Source organism: Mauremys reevesii, linkage group 8, assembly GCF_016161935.1.
Source record: "Mauremys reevesii isolate NIE-2019 linkage group 8, ASM1616193v1, whole genome shotgun sequence".
NCBI classification, from domain to species: domain Eukaryota; kingdom Metazoa; phylum Chordata; order Testudines; family Geoemydidae; genus Mauremys; species Mauremys reevesii.
In genome coordinates, this window is record NC_052630.1 from 88,868,173 (window position 1) to 88,889,111 (window position 20,939).

The 20,939-nt window shown below is 39.9% G+C and overlaps 1 protein-coding gene across 16 annotated transcripts in view; it reads right to left on the minus strand.

Annotated features, from left to right (window-relative positions):
* The window catches only part of LRRC7 (leucine rich repeat containing 7), a 345,675-nt gene that overhangs the window by 207,743 nt on the left and 116,993 nt on the right, over positions 1-20,939 (minus strand). For 15 of the 16 annotated variants that reach the window (XR_005583710.1, XM_039484896.1, XM_039484891.1 and 12 more), the window contains exon 3: positions 11,758-11,960. Coding sequence is in view for 15 of the 16 variants with exons in the window: in XM_039484896.1 (XP_039340830.1) it covers positions 11,758-11,960 (203 nt within the window). In the remaining variant the exon portion in view is untranslated. The remainder of the gene's footprint in view (positions 1-11,757; positions 11,961-20,939) is intronic. The other variant, XM_039484895.1, reaches the window with a different exon arrangement.

A 20,939-nucleotide genomic window follows, 5' to 3' on the forward strand; every position in this document is an offset into this window, starting at 1 on the left:
ACCAGACGAGGCCGATGGAGCCTGGGACACTCCGGCAACCAAGCAGGCCCCCATTGGGGCTGGCACCGATGGCCACGGTGCCCACTGGCACCACTGTCCTTGCCACGGGGTGCCTTGCCATTGGTTCGGCTGCGCCTGGGATGGCAATATGTGTCCCGGCGGAACAGAGCATGCCGAGGATGGGTGGACAGGTGCTGAGGCCGAAGTCACCGATGAGCGCTCAGTGCCGCGGGAGCAGCAGGAGCAGCGTCTGTGATGTCATCCACCTCGGGACCGATGGACGTCGATGAACGGTACCCACGCGACAAACTGCTTCAGTACGTGTGACAGCGATGCAAAGCCCAGTGCCCTGATGCTGAGGTACCCTAAGGGGAGCCTCTGGCGTGATGTCCAGACGAGCAGGAGCTGGAACGGGAACAATGACATCTGTCCCGTAGAGAACGGCTCTGGTAGCTATGTCTAGCAGGGGAGCGCTCTCGGTGCCTCTCTCAGTGCCTACGCTCGCTGGCAGGTGGCGGAGAGGGTCCCCGCGACTCCCGTCCCGACGGCGGCCCGGACTGTCTGGTTGGCGTCGAGGGTGGCCGGGAACTGTCAGAAGAGCGGCCGCTGCACGCCAAGCGGTGCGGGGAGTGGTCCTCAGAGCCGGAACTGCGGCTGCTCGGAAAGATCTGGTGGGCACCCAACAGGGGCTTGCCTCGCGACCTAGGGCCCGTGCCCGTTTGTGAGCTTGGGACGGGCAAAGACATCATGTCCTTCGCAGCCTGCACTGCCTCCAGCGCCAACAGCATCCGTACCGGTGGGAATGCCTGGGCCAACGGTACCAGGCTGCTCCGCTCCATGCGAGTCGGAGCTTTCGAGCCCGGGGGAGACCTAGGGCTGCCCAGCGCGGGACCAGCCTCCCCCTTATCCTTGTCACAGCGTCGTTGTGAGGCCAGGCCCTTCCCTTGCTTTTTGGAGGGAGAGCGGCGCCGACTGGTTGAAGGGGCCTCGCTACGTACCGACAACGTGGCGGCTGGCGCCAAGTCCGATCTGCGTACCGGCGTTGGGGTCAGCGCCAACTCCATCAGGAGAGCTCTAAGTCTAAAGTCTCTCTCCTTCTTGGTCCTTGGCTTGAACGACCTACAGATCTTGCAATGGTCGCTAATGTGAGTATCAACCAGGCAGCAAAGACACTCAGCGTGAGGGTCGCTCCTGGGCATGGAACGGCGACAGGAGTCGCACGACTTTAAGCCTGGGGCATGGGGCATGCCCCGAGCCCACTCTAACAACTGAAGGACGATCTATCAATGGTACCACTAAGGTCGAGAAGAAGGGCTGCAGCAGAGCTGGAGCACAAAGTTCCGACTACCTTCACTGGCGGCAAGAAGGAACTGAGGGTGGGGGGAGCCCGTGGCTCCCCTTATAGCGCGATATACAGGCGCCACTCCAGGGGTCGCTGCGGTGCTCCCCCAGTATGGGTACTGCTAAGGGAAAAACTTCTGGCATCGGTGCACGTGGCGAGCATGCACACCTACTGTGGAACACACAGGAGCAATCACTCGAAGAATATTAATATTTTTCAATTCACCTAATACAAGTACTGTAGTTCAATCTCTTTATTATGAAAGTTGAACTTACAAATGTAGAATTATTTACCAAAAAAAAACTGCATTAAAAAATAAAACAATGTAAAGCTTTAAAGCCTACAAGTCCATTTAGTCCTACTTCAGCCAATCACTTAGACTAACAAGTCTGGTTACAATTTGCAAGAGATAATGCTGCCCGCTTCTTGTTTACAATGTCACCTGAATGTGAGAACAGGAGTTCGCGTGGTACTGGTGTAGCTGGCATCGCAAGATATTACGTGCCAGATACACTAAAGATTCATATGCCCCTTCATGCTTCAACCACCATTCCAAAGGACATGCATCCATGCAAATGATGGGTTCTGCTAGGTAACGATCCAAAGCAGTGCAGACCTACTCATGTTCATTTTCCACATCTCGGCCCTCTCAGATTTTGGATGACACTTCAGATTCTTAAACCTTGGGTCGAGTGCTGTAGCTATTTTTAGAAATCGCACATTGGTACCTTCTTTGCATTTTGTCAAATCTGCTGTGAAAGTGTTATTAAAACAAACATGCTGGGTCATCATCCAAGACTACTATGACGTGAAATATATGGCAGAATGTGGGTAAAACAGAACAGGAAACATACAATTCTCCTCCAAGGAGTTCAGTCACAAATTTAATTAATGCATTATTTTTTAACAAGCGTCATCAGCATGGAAGCATGTCCTCTGGAATGGTGGCCAAAGCATGAAGGGGCATACAAATGTTTAGCATATCTGGCACGTAAGTACCTAGCAACACCTGTTCTCACTTTCAGGAGACACTATACATAAGAAGCAGGCAGCAGCATCTCCCATAAACGTAAACAAACTTGTTTGTCTTAGCAATTGGCTGAACAAGAAGTAGGACTGAGTGGACTTGTAGGCACTACAGTTTTGCATTATTTTGTTTTTGAGTTCAGTTATGTAAAAAAAAAATCTACATTTGTAAAAATCTACACTTTCACATTAGAGCTTGCCCTCCAGTACTTGTATGAGGTGAATAGAAAAATATTATTTCTTTTGTTTATCATTTTTACAGTGCAAATATTGCAAAAAGTGTGGCACATGAGCTGATTTTCAGTGGCACTCACACTGCCCGGGTCCTGGCCACCCATCTGGGAGCTCTGCATTTTAATTTAATTTTAAATGAAGCTTCTTAAACATTTTAAAAGCCTTATTTACTTTGCATACAACAACAGTTTAGTTATATATTATAGAAAGAGACCTTCTAAAATCATTAAAATGTATTACCAGCACGCAAAACCTTAAATTAGAGTGAATAAATGAAGACTAGGCACAGCGCTTCGGAAAGGTTACTGACCCCTGGCCTAGCCAGTTATTCCCCATTTTGTATTTGTGCTAATACAACTACTCTTTGAGTATGGCCTTTCAACTAGTTGTGCATCCACCTTTTAGTAATTTAATCTAGACCACATTTCCCTACTTAATTAATGAGCATGTCATGTGGGACTGTGTCAAAAGCCTTACTAAAATGAAGAAAATTCTCATCCACTGCTTCCTTCCTATCCATTAGGCTAGTAATCCTGTCAAGGAAGGACATGAGGTTGGTTTGGCATGATTTGTTCTTACAAATCCATGCTGGCTATTCCTAATAACCCTATTATCCTCTACGTGCTTACAAACTGGTTGTTTAATAATTTGTTCCAGTATATTTCCACATATCAAAGTTAAGCTGACTGGTCTATAATTCTCCAGGTCCTCTTTGTTCCTCTTTTTAAAGATAGGTACTATGTTTCCCCTCCTCCCACCCTCTGGGACCTCACCTGTCCCCCATGAGTTCTCAAAAGATAACTGCTAATGAACCTGAGATTGCTTCTACTAGTTCCTCAAATACCCTATGATGAATTTCACCAGGCCCTGTTGACTTGAATACATCTAACTTATCTAAATGTTCTTTAACCTATTCCTTCCCTGTTTTGGCTTGTGTTCCTTCTCCTTTGTTATTAATATTAATTGTAAGTCAAGTCTGAATTTACCATTTTAGAGAGGACTGAAACATTAGGCATTAAATACCTTCACCTTCTCAGTATTGTTTATTATTAGCTCTCCTTTCTCACTAAGTAGTGGACCTGCACTATCCATAATCTTTCCTGAGATACTCATAGAACCTCTTCCTGTGACCTTTTATGTTTCTTCCTAGGTGTATCTCATTTTGTGCCTTAGCCTTTCTAATTTTTTTTCTCCTATATGATGGTGCTATACTTTTATACTTCTCTTCAACAATTTGTCCATGGCTCTACTTTTTGTAGGATTCCTTCTTGATTGTCAGGTAATTAAAAAGCTCCTGATGTTACCATATTGACCTCTTACTATTCTTCTAAAGTTTTCTTTACCCTGATTTTGTTTGCCATTGTGCCTTTAATATTGTCTCCTTGAGAAACTGCTAGCTTTTTTGAACTCCTTTTTCCCAGGGGACCTCATCTACCAATTCTCTGATTTTGTTAGCATGCTTTTTTTAAGACAATTGTCATTATTCTGGTGTTCTCACTCCTTTCTTTCCTTAGAACCATGAAATCTATCATTTCATGATCACTTTCGCCCAAATTGCCTTCCAGCTTCAGATTCACAACCAATTCTTCCCTGTTGGTCAGGATCAAGTCTAAAATGGCTGCCCCCCATTCAATTTTCTGAAACAAAAAGTTGTCCCTAATGCATTACAGGAACTTACTGGAAATTCTGTGTTTTGCATATTACCCAGATGTCTAGGTAATTACATTCCCCATTACTATCAGATCTTGAATTTTGGATATTTGTAAAGATAGTAGACCCTTACCATGATGTCACCTGTTTTTCTCCTTTTATCTTTCTCTTGATATTAGTAATATTATAAAATACACAAATTGTTATCTTCTCAGTTATATTTATACAGACTCATTTGACCAAGAGTGAACTATCTTTACAAAAATTAGAAAAGAGGCCCAGAGCTTCAGAAAGTTTGAGACCCACTGAACTGTGATCAGGAATTTGGATTGGTGAATAAAGAAGCCTAGTGAAAACTGATTTCCATTAAGAAAATTATTTCTTCCAGAATAATTCTACAATGTAACACTCTCAGAAAGAAATTATAAGTAATAGCAGCAATAAGGCGAGAGTGGGAATACATTCGAACAGGCACAACGTTACTTTAACAACCATTTTAAAGCCTTTTAAAAAACTTTTAGACTTTTATAATCGTGCCATTAGGACTCAAACTTAATTATCAGACAATACGTCCTTATAGAATCATAGACTCAAATATATGTAGGGCTGGACTGGTCACTGGGAGGTCATCTAGTTCAGCCCCCTGCAGTGAAGCCGGACCAGATATACCTAGACCATCCCTGATAGTTATTTGTCTAACCTAGTCTTAAAAAGGATTGGGATTCCACAACCTCCATTAGACACTTATTCCATTCTTTAGCTATCCTTACAGTTAGAAAGTTTTTCCTAATATCTAAACTAAATCTCCCTTGCTGCAGATTAAGCCAATTACTTCTTATCCTACCTTCAGTGGATTTCGAGTACAATTGATCATTGTTATCTTTATAACAGCCCTTAACATACTTGAAGACTATTTTTATTCCTTTTAGGCAGGAAAACAAGTGATCCTAATGGTGCTGTGATTTAGGTTACACAGTGGATTATTCTACAATTCTCAACTTCTTGGTTTCATGAAAATAGATCTTGAAGGCTCTCAGTGCAGCTATAGTAAGGTAAAAATACCGCTCTTTAGATTCCACAGATATAGACATAAATTAAGTCGACATAAAATGAATTGGTTAATGGAACGGAATGGGGAAATTAAATGTCAGGATGACAAAGAAATATCATTTTTAATTTTTTTTCAAAAGCGCAAACAGAGCTCATTGTTGGGCAGATTTACAAACTATCCAACTCCCTCTGCTAAAATAATTATAACCAGATGGAAAATTCAATGCAGAGGATTGCAGGTAATTTATAATGCCTACACACTTATGTACATGAGCTGTACTTCACCAGGGCCCTTCTCGCCTTATTAGACAGAGATAGGATTGCATATTTTCATGGGATGATCAAGTCTACTTTGAATATTCAATTTCAATGTAGCTTTTAGTGCCACTGATCCACTGTGTACTTTTTTTCAAATAAAGAGGACATAGCCTTTGAAATGAAAAATATCTCCAATTTATCACATACATTTCATCTTGTAACAGGACAGTCTGCTCCTTTAAAGGCCTATGTGAACAGGGAGCAGGGGCCTCTGTTCTGGAAGGAAGCCCAACAAGCAGGTACAGAGAATCATCTGACTCAGCTGGACACCATTCAATGATTGGGGCTGATGATTCCCAGCGAGGGGATATAAAGGCGAGCTCCAGATCCATGAGAACAGGGAGGACCAGGTGAGGTCTTGGAGTGCACTCTCCTGTAGCTGCAGCAAAAGGCTGTGAGAGGAAAGGAAAGCCCTGCAGAGCCCTAAGCTGGGGAAAGGTCAAATGCATCAAGTTAATGGTGTCCTAAGGGCCCTACAATCTTAATTGAAGAATAGAACCATTTTTTATTGCTCCAGTTTCTTTTTTGTATTAAAGAATAAACAAAGTCCCAAAGAAAAGGCCACAGAATGAACTGGTAGTGACCAATTGTTAGTCCCCTGCACTTATATTAACTTAAGATGAATTATTTTTCAGTTCTACATTTTTCCAGGAGACTAGAAGGAACTGAAAAACTACTTCATTTTATATACAGGTTTCAGGATTTCTCCTTAATCTGTCTACTTCCTATGCAATACAATGAAAAATATGTTCTTGCAGTAAAAAATTCATATTTGGATAAGTTACATCCCTATATTACTGAAGAAACAATACAGTGTTATGTCCCTTTCAATTTCACTAGGTACATAAAGAGGATGTCAGCCAGTTCAACTACATTTTGTACAAAGACTTCACTGAATCACCTTATCGTTTTGAAGTAGCTACCCTATTTTAGGATTTTTCATCTACTACAAATTAATGTGTCACCCAGCCAAAACCTAAAAGCAAACTGCTCTCCGCAGTGACAAGCTGACTTACAGCCCCCATTCATTTCATACAGGCTTCCAGGTTCCCCGCAGTCAAGAACAGTGAGGAAAGAAACAAAGAAAGCATAGCTTGTCTTTGACAACTACACATTTTAGTATTGATTGGGAGGGCTACTTGAAATTGAATGGTCTTTAGCACAAGATTGATATTTCCAGAGTGAAGTACAAATTTATGAAACCCCTAGAATGGTTGGAAAGGAACAGGCAACAAAATTAATGGCTTACAATAAATATGACCTCATGGGGTTTTCCAGTTGTTTATGAGTCCTGCCAGTCTTTCCCTGAAGAGGCAAAGGACTCATGAAAATATACTCCCAAATGCAACAACTACTCCAGGGCATTAAAGTGAAAAATGAGAAAATTTAAATCCTTAGATTCAGCATGAAGACTACCAGAGCATAACATACGAGAATCGTAGAAGGAATGGATACCCAAAAAAAACAGGGAAGCAGAAAAATTCAGAGAAAAGTATACTTAAAGGGCAAGTGTAAGAGGTCATTCAAGCCAAACAAATGACTGACTATCAGAAATTGGTAAGAAGCCTTCACAATAACTGGTGCAGCCTGCTGGATGGTCAGGGAGTAAAGGAAGCAATTAAGGTGGATAAGGACACTACAGAGAAGCTAAATGATTTCTTTACATCTTTTTTTTAATCTGCAGAAAACCACAAAATTAATGGCTTTCTCTAGTCTTGATTAAGCCAAGTAATCACTTCAGAGGCACTTAAACTTCAGTGAATGACAGACAGAATTCAGTGTTAAAAATAAAAAGTAATTCTCTCTGGAAGCAATAATTTGAATTCCTTATGTACACTAATGGACAAACTCAATGAAAACTTTTGCTCAATGTGTTCGGTATAAGGAATGCAAATGAAAGTACTGAATATACTACAATGTTATTATATAAAACAATGGCACACTTTCACTTCTAATATTGTTGACCTTAACTTATAATATATATAGCAGAAACAGGAAAGGTTCAGAGATGAGTGATAAAAATGGATTTGAAGCATGGAAAGACTTTCATCTGAAGAGAGAATATAAAGACTGAAACTTTTGAGTTTATAGAAGTGAGTATTAAGAGAGAACATAACAGAGCTATTAAAAATAATGAATAGTATAAAGAAGGCAAATTGGGAAGTCCTATTAATGTTTTAATATGATACAAGAACAAAGAGAAGTTCAATAAAACAAATACAACAAATTTAAAATTGATAAAAGGAAATTTTTTTACAATTTTATAAATCACAAAACACCATTGAGGGGAAAGGATTGAACATCTATAGATAAATTAACTAGGATTATTTTCTTGAAGGTTCTGCTTGTTTGTTTGTTTTCTTTAGGAAGAAATATAAGCTCCAACATTTCATATAATAAAACCACCACTAACTGATAAAAGTTAATAAGAAAATTCTGCTATGAGCAGGTTAATCCGTTATCTGTTACTTGTTACTCAAGTCCATTATCATGTCCCCCTTAATCTCCTCTGTTCCAACCTAAACATATCCAGTTCCTTCAGCCTTTACTCATATGGCTTGCATTCCATTTCTTGGATCATCTTTGTCACTTGCCTTTCCAGTTTCATTACATTCTTTCTATACATTGGTGACCAAAATTGGACACAGTACTCCAGCTGAGGCCTAACCAGCGCCAAGTAGAGTGGTACTATCACCTCCCGTGACTTACATGCTATCCCTCTGTTAATGCAACCTAAAACTGCATTTGCTTTTTTTGCAACAGTATCACATTGTCGACTCATGTTGAAGTTGTGATCCATCACAACTCTCAGATCCTTTTTAGCAGTGCTGCTGCCAAGCCAGTTATCCCCCATTCTGTATTTGTGCATTAGGTTTTTCCTTCCCTTACATTTGTCTTTACTGAATTTCATTTTGTTGTCTATAGCCCAGTTCTCCAATTTATCAAGACCCCTCTGAATTTTAGCTCTAGCCTCCAAAGTGTTTGCAACCCCTCCAGCTTTGTGTCATCTTCAAATTTGATCAGTGGGATCTGAGGGAAGTGGCCTGTAGAATTTGGTATTGGAGAGTTGTCTGGCGGCCTCCTTTTGGTAGTCAGACCTGTTCATGATGACAACAGCACCTCCTTAGAGCCCCGACCAGGGTTATTCTATCTACTACCCAAGATCCACAAACCCAGAAATCCTGGATGCCCCATCATCTCGGGCATTGGAACTCACTGAAGGACTGTCTGGATATGTGGACTCTCTACTCAGACCCTATGCCACCAGCACTCCCAGCTATCTCTGTGACACCACTGATTTCCTGAGGAAACTACAATGCATTGGTGACCTTCCAGAAAACACCATCCTAGCCACCATGGATGTAGAAGCTTTCTACACAAACATCCCACACACTGATGGAATACAAGCTGTCAGGAACAGTATCCCTGATGATGCCACAGCACAACTGGTTGCTGAGCTCTGTGCCTTTATCCTCACACACAAATTTGATGACAATATATATCTCCAGATCAGTGGCACCACTATGGGCACCTGCATGGCCCCACAATATGCCAATATTTTTATGGCCGACCTGGAACAACGCTTCCTCAGCTCCCATCCACTCACGCCCCTTCTCTACCTACGCTACATTGATGACATCTTCGTCATCTGGACCCATGGGAAGGAGACTCTGGAAAAATTCCACCACGATTTCAACAGCTTCCACCCCACCATCAACCTCAGCCTGGACCAATCTACACGGGACGTCCACTTCCTAGACACCACGGTGCAAATAAGTGATGGTCACATTAACACCACCCTGTACCGAAAACCTACCAACCGCTATGCCTACCTTCATGCCTCCAGCTTCCATCCCGGGCACACCATAAGATCCATTGTCTACAGCCAAGCACTGAGGTACAACCGCATCTGCTCTAACCCCGCAGACAGAGACCAACACCTACAAAATCTCCACCAAGCATTCTCAAAACTACAGTACCCGCATGAGGAAATAAGGAAACAGATCAACAGAGCCAGACGTGTACCCAGAAGCCGCCTACTGCAAGACAAACCCAAGAAAGAAACCAACAGGACTCCACTGGCCATCACATACAGTCCCCAGCTCAAACCCCTCCAATGCATCATCAGGGATCTACAACCCATCCTGGACAATGATCCCACACTTTCACAGGCCTTGGGTGGCAGGCCAGTCCTCGCCCACAGACAACCTGCCAACCTGAAGCATATTCTCACCAGTAACTGCACACCGCACCATAGTAACTCTAGCTCAGGAACCAATCCATGCAACAAACCTCGATGCCAACTCTGCCCACATATCTACACCAGCGACACCATCACAGGACCTAACCAGATCAGCCACACCATCACCGGTTCATTCACCTGCACGTCCACCAATGTAATATACGCCATCATATGCCAGCAATGCCCCTCTGCTATGTACATCGGCCAAACTGGACAGTCTCTGAGGAAAAGGATAAATGGACACAAATCAGATATCAGGAATGGCAATATACAAAAACCTGTAGGAGAACACTTCAACCTCCCTGGCCACACAATAGCAGATCTTAAGGTGGCCATTCTGCAGCAAAAAAACTTCAGGACCAGACTTCAAAGAGAAACTGCTGAGCTTCAGTTCATCTGCAAATTTGACACCATCAGCTCAGGATTAAACAAAGACTGTGAATGGCTTGCCAACTACAGAACCAGTTTCTCCTCCCTTGGTTTTCACACCTCAACTACTAGAACAGGGCCTCATCCTCCCTGATTGAACTAACCTCGTTATCTCTAGCTTGCTTCTTGCTTGCATATATATACCTGCCCCTGGAAATTCCACTACTTGCATCCGATGAAGTGGGTATTCACCCACGAAAGCTCATGCTGCAAAACGTCCGTTAAACAATATATAGAGGTGAGAAATAAGAGACCTCAACCCTATTGTCCCTCTTCACATTTGTGTACACAGATCTCTTACCTCTCTCTAAAAGTGCAAAGTTTCAAAAAGTTCAGTGAATAGAAAATTGTTGCGGGGGGGGGGGGATAGATCTGGACAAGGAGAAGAAGTCTTGAGATAAATGTGAGATGGGAGGGATTATGAACAAACAGGAAAATGAAGGTGAGGACAACCGAAATAGCTGAAGAAGCCAATATTTTAAGTTTCTCATGTTGACCTGGCTGACATACTTGATTTAATTTTTGATTTTTTTAATATTTCATTTAGCTATTTTGATTTAAAACAATTTTAACAAAAACAAACCTGATTTTAAAAAACGTGAATGTTTAACTAAATTCAAAAATTCATATGCTTGTTTTGTTAAAATATTATGTTTGCTGTTGAAGAAAAAAATTCAGAATACATAACATTGTTGTTTTAGTTAAATAAAACAATTTAAATGTCTGTCTGGTGATGATCTCCTCCTAATACTGCATGGCAAGAAAATCCTCCAAATATTAATGATGAACCTGTTGAATTGGAGATATCTATGAAGTCACTGGGAGGTGAACTATCTGCTTCAATTACCTTTGGTAAATGAAATAACCAAACAATCATTCACTTTCTGATATAGCTGCAAAACTAATCTGAAAAGTTTTTAAAGCAATTTATTTTGAAAATGTATAGTGTGTACCTTTTAAAAACAGAACCTACATCTATCTCTGAGTTGTGAAGAATATGTATTAAGGTTATAACAACCAACAAGAATTCACTTTTATGTAGAAATCTATGATTAAATCAAGTCTTCCTGATTAGTGATTTAAATCGTGATTTAAATCAATTTGATTTAAATCAAATCCACCGTTCCTTTTATCAGTTTTGAATTTCCCACTTTTTTATTTCATTGAATGTATCCTTAGTATCACTAAACAGGGAGAAAAGATGCTCCCAATCTACATTTTCTGTACTATGTACTAGAAGGAATAGAATCCTACTCAATCTCTCTTAGCCATGTTGGCTCTGAAGAGCTAATGGAAGAAAAATATATAAACAAACCAAAACAGTAAAAACATATTGTAAGAGTAAAACCTGTTATATCAGAAAGTGTTATTTTTATACAGACCCTCTTCAAAATCAAAGTTCATTTTAAATGCTCATTTAGTAACACACCTTGTATTTCTCTAGTACAGAAAGAACAGTATTTACCTTAGGCAGATCTTCAATTTGATTGGCATCTAGGTAAAGCTCCTCTAATGTCCGTTCTAAGTTAAAAACCTCCTTTGGCACCTGCTGTAGGCTGCAATGGGAGTAATCTAGCACTGAGATGATTTCCTCTTCACCCCGGAAACATCGGCATGGCACCAGACGGCCAATAATTTTCCTTTTGGTTGTCATCTCCAAACACTGCACTAAAGGAAAAGAAAATTACTGTTTTCTAAAATCATCACCATATGTGATAATATTTATATTATTAAACTATTGTCTTAGTAATAACACTAATCTTCTCACATGCATGTGAAATCTGAATTATATATGTCCTGGAGTCTATTTTTCCATCCTTATAGGGTTAGAGGAGGGGGATTTATATATGTCTGCATAAATCCTGTGTCCACAAACCCCTTCACCTGGAAAAGAGTCAATGGCAGGCTTTGTATTTTATGCTTTGGTCCACTATCATCAACTTAATTAAAACTAGCTGTGGTACTAGTTTTTATCCTGACCATCTATAACTAAAATATATAGTTAATCCATGTAATTTTTTCTGGATTTCAAGAGAGCATATGACTTTTTTTTTTCTACAGTCGCTTGTTGGGCCTGTTTGTTTTTTGCACTTTCATCAAGATGATAAAAACCCCATACAAAACAATTGGTTACAAACCTGCTAATATGCAAACAATCTTTACATTGGATATCTTAGCTCTCATTCCTGTCTTTCAACATTCTTTGTTAATGCAAAAGATTACTTTGAGTTTCATACCATTATTTTTTGTGGAAGGGAATACAATATATACATTTGTGAAATTTTATCAAATTACACCTCTAGGTCCAGCTCCTGAAACCCTTACTTACATAAGTAATCTGTCCATTCAAGTAAATGGAACTACTCATGTGAGTAAGGGTTTACACAATCATGCCCTATTGTTTTTCAACTGATCAAAAATATATAAACTAACCTGCTGTTTCATGCACACTATATTCAGTAACCAGATACACCGGTACAGTATCTACATTTGAGGCTGATATTGCAAACATTTGTTTTTAGAAGCATTATTTGAACATGACAACAGATAAATCAGGCTGTTATGGGACTTGACATAGCATTCCCAGTATTGTTTCCATCACCTACCTTCTAAATAATTTGGAAAGTTTGTGTTTTACTTTATGGGAAAGTGCAGCAAAGTAGATTAGTCTATAAGTCGCCACAGGATTCTTTGCTGCTTTTACAGATCCAGACTAACACGGCTACCCCTCTGATACAGAATAGATTAAGTACCCCAGTGGTCACCAGTCAGACTGCTCATCTTAGAGAACAGCTGTACATCCATGAAAAATATCAATAAACATAAAAGACACTTATTTCGTAGTAAAAGGGAACCATTGTTTGTGATATGTGGGGTCACACTGTGATTTCATTTACACTCATGTCAATTTAGAGTAGCAATACAGACTTAAGTGAAAGAACCCTTTGAAATATATGCCCCGGACAACTCCACCACACATCAAAGGGAGTTGCATCTATATCTGAGTAAAGACAGAACATTCACACTACCTAAACAATGACTTAATTGAAACATAACAGGCAGTTAGTCCATAACATGAAGTTAGTGGGCCAGATCCTGTTTTCCAATGTGCTTCTTTGGCTTCACAATACGCCACAGAATACATACATTTTTTTGAGGTAAATACACACTCAGATGTTAAACTCCAACAAGATTCAGACAAGGAAGTGTATCTGCCTCTAGCAATCCCATTTAATTAACATATGAAAGCTGTCAGAACAAATATCTATTCCAAAATTTCTCAAGATGTGAAGAACAAGAGAAAGATGTTGAAATAAACATCAACGGAAGCAAAGTGCACCTGGTTTCTCATTTGGCAGTGCCAATAACAAATTTTCTGTTGACTGATTTTGGCCGAAGGGTCATAGCTAAAAGTGAGAGCAAAAAGTAAAGTAATTTTATATTTCAACTAGACTAGATGCTGAGCTTTTATGCATAATAATCAAATTGCATTTTTAGTTAATATCAGCTGTTAAAATGAAAGTATTTTCACATCATACATGTCTACCCCGATATAACACTGTCCTCAGGAGCCAAAAATCTTGCTGTGTTATAGGTGAAATCGTGTTATATCGAACTTGCTTTGATCCGCTGGAGTGCACAGCCCCCCCTCCCCCCAGAGCACTGCTTTACTGCATTATATCCGAATTCGCATTATATTGGGTCGCGTTATATTGGGGTAGAGGTGTAGTTTACAAAAGCATATGAAAAATTTAAAGTAGACTGGACAAAACACTAGTAAATATGCAAAATGGGGACAATTCTTCATTGACACAGACATGGACTACATAATCTAACAGCCTTTTTTCCCCCCCTAGAGTCTATTTTATTTATTTATATATTCCTAATGCACAGGAGAAAGGCAAAAACAAATTACACAATTTAATTGTATGGTATGTCACTCATTCCAGAATGGTATTTAGCTAAGTTACCCACAAACTTGGACTTTTTAATACCTTGTTATTTCAAATTTTTCACATAAAAATACTGGATCTTAATCCAAATGTCACATACAATACTATAAGCTAATGCTGGATCTTCTGTGCATCCAAAATTCCCAATGAAATAAAAAAATTCAGGGTCAATGTGTTAAAGAAACAATCATTTAAAGATTGCCCTCATCTCTGTTTTTTGTTGCATTATTTGCATTTTGGGTGTTTGAGAATGGTTTTTTTTTACAAATATTTGAGATATGGCAGAGTAACTCTGTGGCCTCTCTTACACAGACTTAAACAGCACTTCAGTGGAAGCTGTATTCCAGGGTAGGTGCTCATTCTGGTCTAGAAGGCATGGAAAGTAAATTCCACATGCTCTCTTTACAGGTTCTCTTATTATGGGCCAGATTCTCTGTTAGTATAAATCAGCACAGCTCCACTGACTTCAGTTGAATTACCCTGAATTACACCAACAATCTGGCTCTGTATGTGTTCACCCCTCTCCTGGCCTGTATTCTCTCAAGTTTTGCTATCATGAAAGAATCATGATATTTTGGGGAGAAAACTAAGCATGGCTCAGCGAAAACAGACTTACAATAGATCCTAGGCTGTACATATAGTTGAGTGTCAGCTATGTTTTAATTTAAAAAAATAGTTTTGGTCTAAAGTACACAAGAAGTAAGCACCCTCTCATCTGGCACTACTGCAAGGAGCAGGTGGGACATGACACTTAGAACTGCAACCCAAATAGTATCTTTCCCTGCACCCTCAAGTCACACTCATTTGTAGATCTTCATGGGATTGTGTGACCACATCACTCCCTTTCCTCGGAGTCCCTTCACTCCCACTCCTCCCCTGCATCAAGAGCAAGCTGTGTTTTCTTACCTTCAAGGCCCCACATACACTCTGCTCCTCCCTACTTAATAACCACGTTTTCAAAAGTGGCCACTAATTTTGTGCCTCACTTTTCAGGTGCTCAATTTCAATCACTGTTGCCTGATTTTCAGCCACAGCTTCATAGAACTTTTAATTTAATTTAATAATTGGAGATATACCAATCTCCTAGAACTGGAAGGGACCTTGAAAGGTCATTGAGTCCAGCCCCCTGCCTTCACTAGCAGGACCAATTTTTGCCACAGATCCCTAAGTGGCCCCTTCAAGGATTGAACTCACAACCCTGGGTTTAAGCAGGCCAATACTCAAACCACTGAACTATCCCTCCCCCCAAGCAGAAGTGGGCAGTGAGGAAAGAGGTGTGGAGACCATTGTGGGAGAAGTAGCGAAACAGATGTCAGTGCTGGCATCATTTGCAGAGGGGAAAAACGGGGAGGACACAGTAACAGCCACATTTTTAAAAGTGGCCATTGACAAGCCTGAGACTGCCTCGACTTTCCTTCCCAATTGCAAGGGCCCTTCCCCTCCCCAAACATCATCCCACCACTGCCACAGAACCTTCTGGATCACCACATTCCAGCTTCCCTTGACCAGAATTAAGGTTGCCTGTGGAATCTTTTTTCAGCCCCCTGGTGTGTATGACCACTACCACTTAAGATAACAGAATAACTAGTAGTAGCAGGCTGTTATCCTCTGAAACATGGCCCCTCACTGTCAGAATGGAAAAGAGGTTGGACAGCATTCATATGAAGTACTTTGGAATGACTGAAAACATCAAATGATACAAATCAAAGAGATGTGTTTTCTAACTAAACAGATCCTGCTCCCTCAAACAATCACCCAACACTCTTTCCTGCACTCCCCAGTCTGTCTTTGCTCTTCCTTCTCCACCCTTCCCCACCCAAGACTGCATTCCTTCAGCCTGCCTCTGTCCATCCTATCACACCTGTGCCTGTGCTTGTGCCCCCTTTCCTCTCCCTGCTCCTCATCCCTGTGGATTCAAGTCAGGCTGCTTCCCTTTTCTTCTCCACATCGCCTGGGCACCCACAATCTCCCTGCTTTTTGTTCCAGTGCCCAGCACCATGGCAGTCACCAACAGCCAGGAGAAGCAACTGCAGGGAAAGATCTGCTCAGACTTGGGTTGGAGCAATCTTAGTGAGCTCCATGTGGTGAAGCCTCTAACAAAATTTCAGTCCAATTAGCACAAAATACTGCACTGAAGTAATATTACTGTTCATAATTAAAACCACACAGATACACACACAGAAAATAATTCAAACTTAAATATGCACTCAGTAACTTTGTGTTTCATCACTGGCTGGTGCTTTGTTAAATTATGATTCAGAGATTAAAATATATTTCCAAGAGTTTTGGAGCAATCCAACAGAAGCTCATGCATGATACAATGCCAATTTAGACAATAGGCTGAAACCCAAAATTTCCTTTCTTTTGTGGTTCTGCTTGAGAAACTTTAGTATTATTTTAACATAGTTATTTCTATTTAAGTCCCAACAAAATGTATTATTCAACAAGGCAGTTCAAAGTAATGGAAAATAGTATAAAATTTATCCTTTAACAAAAGCCTAGAAAATTGCGATAATCTGTATTGTAAATGCTTTTCTCTTATTTCTCTTTGAATTATATTAGGTCAGAGAAAAACTGCAGCAGAAGAACAAATATAAACAATGCAATTAAATAGCTTGGTGCTGGAACTCTTTATAATAATCTGTAAGGCTTATTTTCTTAGAAAGCCTTTAATCTTGCAAAAACATTTGTTGTACAGAAATTAATTAGAACAATCTGATCTCTGCTCAATTAGAGGATTTTTTGTGAAGCAAAATTACTAATCCCTGTCTCTCACTAATCATGAGACAGGAATGCTTTTTTGATTTAAAAGATAGAGAACATAGGAAATTATGGTTTCACATATAGCTCATTAAACTTTAATTTAGAGATAGAACAAACTTGATTGTCAAACTTTAGGTACCTCCAAACCATAGGATCAGTAATTTTTTTTCTACCTGCTCACCACTTACTCTCCAAAGCATAAGCAAACCTCATTTTGATTTTAATTGCAAAAGTCTCTTTTGCTATTACCCTGTATGAATAAAAGGCAGCCACTTTCCTTTGTTCTGACTGGCAGACAACATGGGTTTGAAAACACAATTCAAAGAGATGTGTTTAACTTAAAAAAATCACACTTCTGTCTGACATTCTTAAGATTACGACATCTGAGACAGAGACAAGGTGGGTGAGATAGTAACTTTTGTTGGTGAGAGAGACAAACATTCAAGCTCCACAGAGCTCTTCTTCAGGTCTTGGAAAGGTAGAGTGTCACAGCTAAATACAAGGTGGAACAGACTGTTGCAAGAAACCATTCAAAATGAAGTGGGCAGTTAACACCTCTGCAGCTGTAGGACCAAAGAGAGTTAGTGGGTTACAGACTGTTGTAATGAGAAACAAAACCATTGTCTTTACTGAGTCAATAATTTTTGGGTATAGCAGAGTTATGAATTTAAGCTCCCAGTTTTGTCTTTTAAAGGTGTTGTGCAGGTTTCCTCTGAGAATGAGAACTGGGAGGTCAAATATGGAGAGAATGTTTTGTGCAAAGTATTTCTTCACAAATGATAGGGTTTGTCTTTTATCATTTTTCTGGAAGAGTTCATTTGAGAGCATAGTGATTGTAACTTGCAGCCATCTCTCCACTGCTACTATGATCAATACCTCCCCTGCAACACATCCATCAAGATCCATGGGTCCTACATATGCCTATCACAACATATGATGGACCTCAAACCGTACATCAAATCTCCCAACAACTCTGGGGGTGAAACCAGACAATTACTATACTTTCACCCTTGAGACTTATAACAGCTTGCATTGGATCCCCTTATGTTGACATGTCATCAGTAATGCTGATCATGGCCAGCATTATTTCAAATGCCAGAGTTTGAGGACTAAGAAAGCATTTGAAAAACTTTTGAAAATGCAAGAAAATGTAATTATAAAGCATTTAATGCAATTTGTTCTTAGAAGCAAATTATAATCCGTTGCCAATCACCTTCAAAAATAGTAAGTAGCATGGCATGCCACAAGAAGTGGGGGGAAGATCTAGTTAAAACAATATTATATATGAACATAGTTTAGCTTTCTGTGGTTATATTTAGATTGTGTGGCTTTTGTTGGCTTTTCATTTCAATACATCCATTGTTTAAAACAGATTTGTTATGGATTTTACCACAAAACCACAAGCTATCAATGTAACCTTGCACTTTCTTTAAAATGTTTATTTGTGTGTGCATTATTTATCTCAGTGAAGTCTTATCTCCCTAGTGCATGGCCATAGTTTATTAGCCTGGGGCAAAACTCAATATCCATCTCAAATAGAAAAGAAAACAATCAACTAACAAGAACTAAAGAACTAGCTTGTGTTTCTTGCAGGGACAGAGCATTAGAGTAACTGTACCCTTGTAATTCCATCCAGAAAAGCCCTTCATGAAATTGTGAGGAAGGTTAGAGGAACCTGATAGTGTCTCAAAGTCATTGAGTGATAGTGAGAATTAGGACTACATCGTTTTAGAATAAAAATATTTCAGATCTGAATAGAGAAATAATGTTGCCATTTACTATAGTATCCTGAAAACATTTAATCATATTCACAGCAGCAGACAGTCCACTTCAGTGAGTTCCTTTTCACACATTCATGTCCATATGCATGCTAAAATAATGTGTAATCTCATAAAATCTGAGGGGCATCGTGTGCTCAGATAAGTGGAACAGTGGCAATTACATGGTTGATTACATGTCTATCACAGCACATTGGATACCATCAGAAAACATACAGCACTGACAATTCTGAAAAGACCACACTGAAGAGTACAATGGTCTTTCAAGCAAAGGCATAAAATTGCCAGCCTGACTTTCTGAATCCTCCATACGTTAAGCATTTAATCTGTCCTTGTTTGAACATGCATAGATCCAATAGAGATTAACACATAAAGTGAAATTCTGGCCTCCTTGAAAATAATGGCAACAGTCCCATTGCTTTCAATAATGGTTGACTCCAGAGACTGGAGTTGGAGTTGGTGAAACTTGGCTATAGAAAATATTATAAAGGCACAATGACCACCAGACCATCTCATCACTAAAGTATCAGAGCATCTTGCAATCAGTATCACAAACCCTACCACATCATATTTCTCTCCTTTAGTTCTCTTCCCACTCTGATATGAATTGGCAATTTGTGTGGGGGGGAGAGGGGTTATTTTTCTTTCCCTTTTTCATTTCTATCTTATTAGCACCATCATCATTATTCATATCCTAGGAACCATTAATTATTAAGTATAGTATGTGGCAATAATTGAGCCTGGAAATCAAATGTATGGATCACTGCGGCCAGGTCACTGTATGTCAGGAGAGATAAAGACCTCCTAGACAGATATGGGTGGAAGATAATCTTTCTAATATCTCTTGCCATCTGTGCAACTTAACTACCATCCTGATGATCTGGAGCAGATAGCTTCAAAAGATGTTTCCTTTGCTGTTGCTAAGTCCTTGAACTTTCTCCCCTTATTGCATCAACATCACCCCCAACTGCTCTTCAATCCAAGCACTACTCTCACTTACACACTGGAACAGCTGAGATGATATAAATTCACTTGAGGGCTTGAACCTGAACCTCCAAGGTTTCCTTCTACTCTCCAGTTACTCCTCCCTTCCAACGTCTCCCTGTGAATCCTTTCCCAATGTCATGCCTTCCACAACATACTCTGTTTTTCCATCGATAAATTTCTTCCTTCAAACTCCTTAAAACACATCTGTCCGGAGGGCCTTTTCTTGGTATTGTAGTTGATTTGAGCTTGCACCATTACTCATAGTATTATGCATATATCTCTGAACTACAGGTAAAATGCTTCCCTTATTGAAGTTAATGGGAGGTCTGCCATTTACTTCAATGGACCAGGATTTCTCCTGGTATTTTAACTATTTAATTATATTTCCACTCTTTGAGATATGGACTGTGTGAGTATAAAGATGAGCACATGGCTGTAGTTAAAAACAAAACCAAAAACTCTCTAAATTCCTCCAAGCCAAAAGCCCTCTTCCCTAGGAGTACATTCCTGGCACCTAATAACCATGACTTTCTTGCTTTGTTTATCCTTTTTATTTTTAATTGAGTAGGTTTGTGCTCATTTAATTGAGAACTTCATTTACAAGTTGGCCATTCCCAGACTGGTAGTTACGAGATATGCTGACCTACTGATATAATTAAGGAGCCCAGAGTTCTTTAGACATGACATACTAACCAGTTACAATTATTCTTTATTATTAATACAATAATATTACACCTCTACCCCGATATAATGCGACCCAATATAACATGAATTTGAATATAACGCGGTAAAGCAGTGCTCCAGGGGGTTGGGGCTGTGCACTCTGGTAGATCAAAGCAAGTTCGATATAACACGGTTTCACCTATAACGCGGTAAGATTTTTTGGCTCCCGAGGACAGCGTTATATCAGGGTAGAGGTTTATTTAATAATAATAAGTGTGTGGAAAGATATTATAACTACCCGTTTGGCAGCCAAGACTATTTTGCAGTCTAGCCGCTTCTGTTGGCTTTTACTGTTTACATGTACTGTTGACCTTACTGTCAACTGCATCTCACCATGGGAATCATTTCAGTTCCATGGTTTTGGCCAAGTCAGCAGAAAAAAGTATATGAGTTCTCAGTAGAGTACTTCTTTGCTTACTTCTTTGTGAATATAATCCATTCTT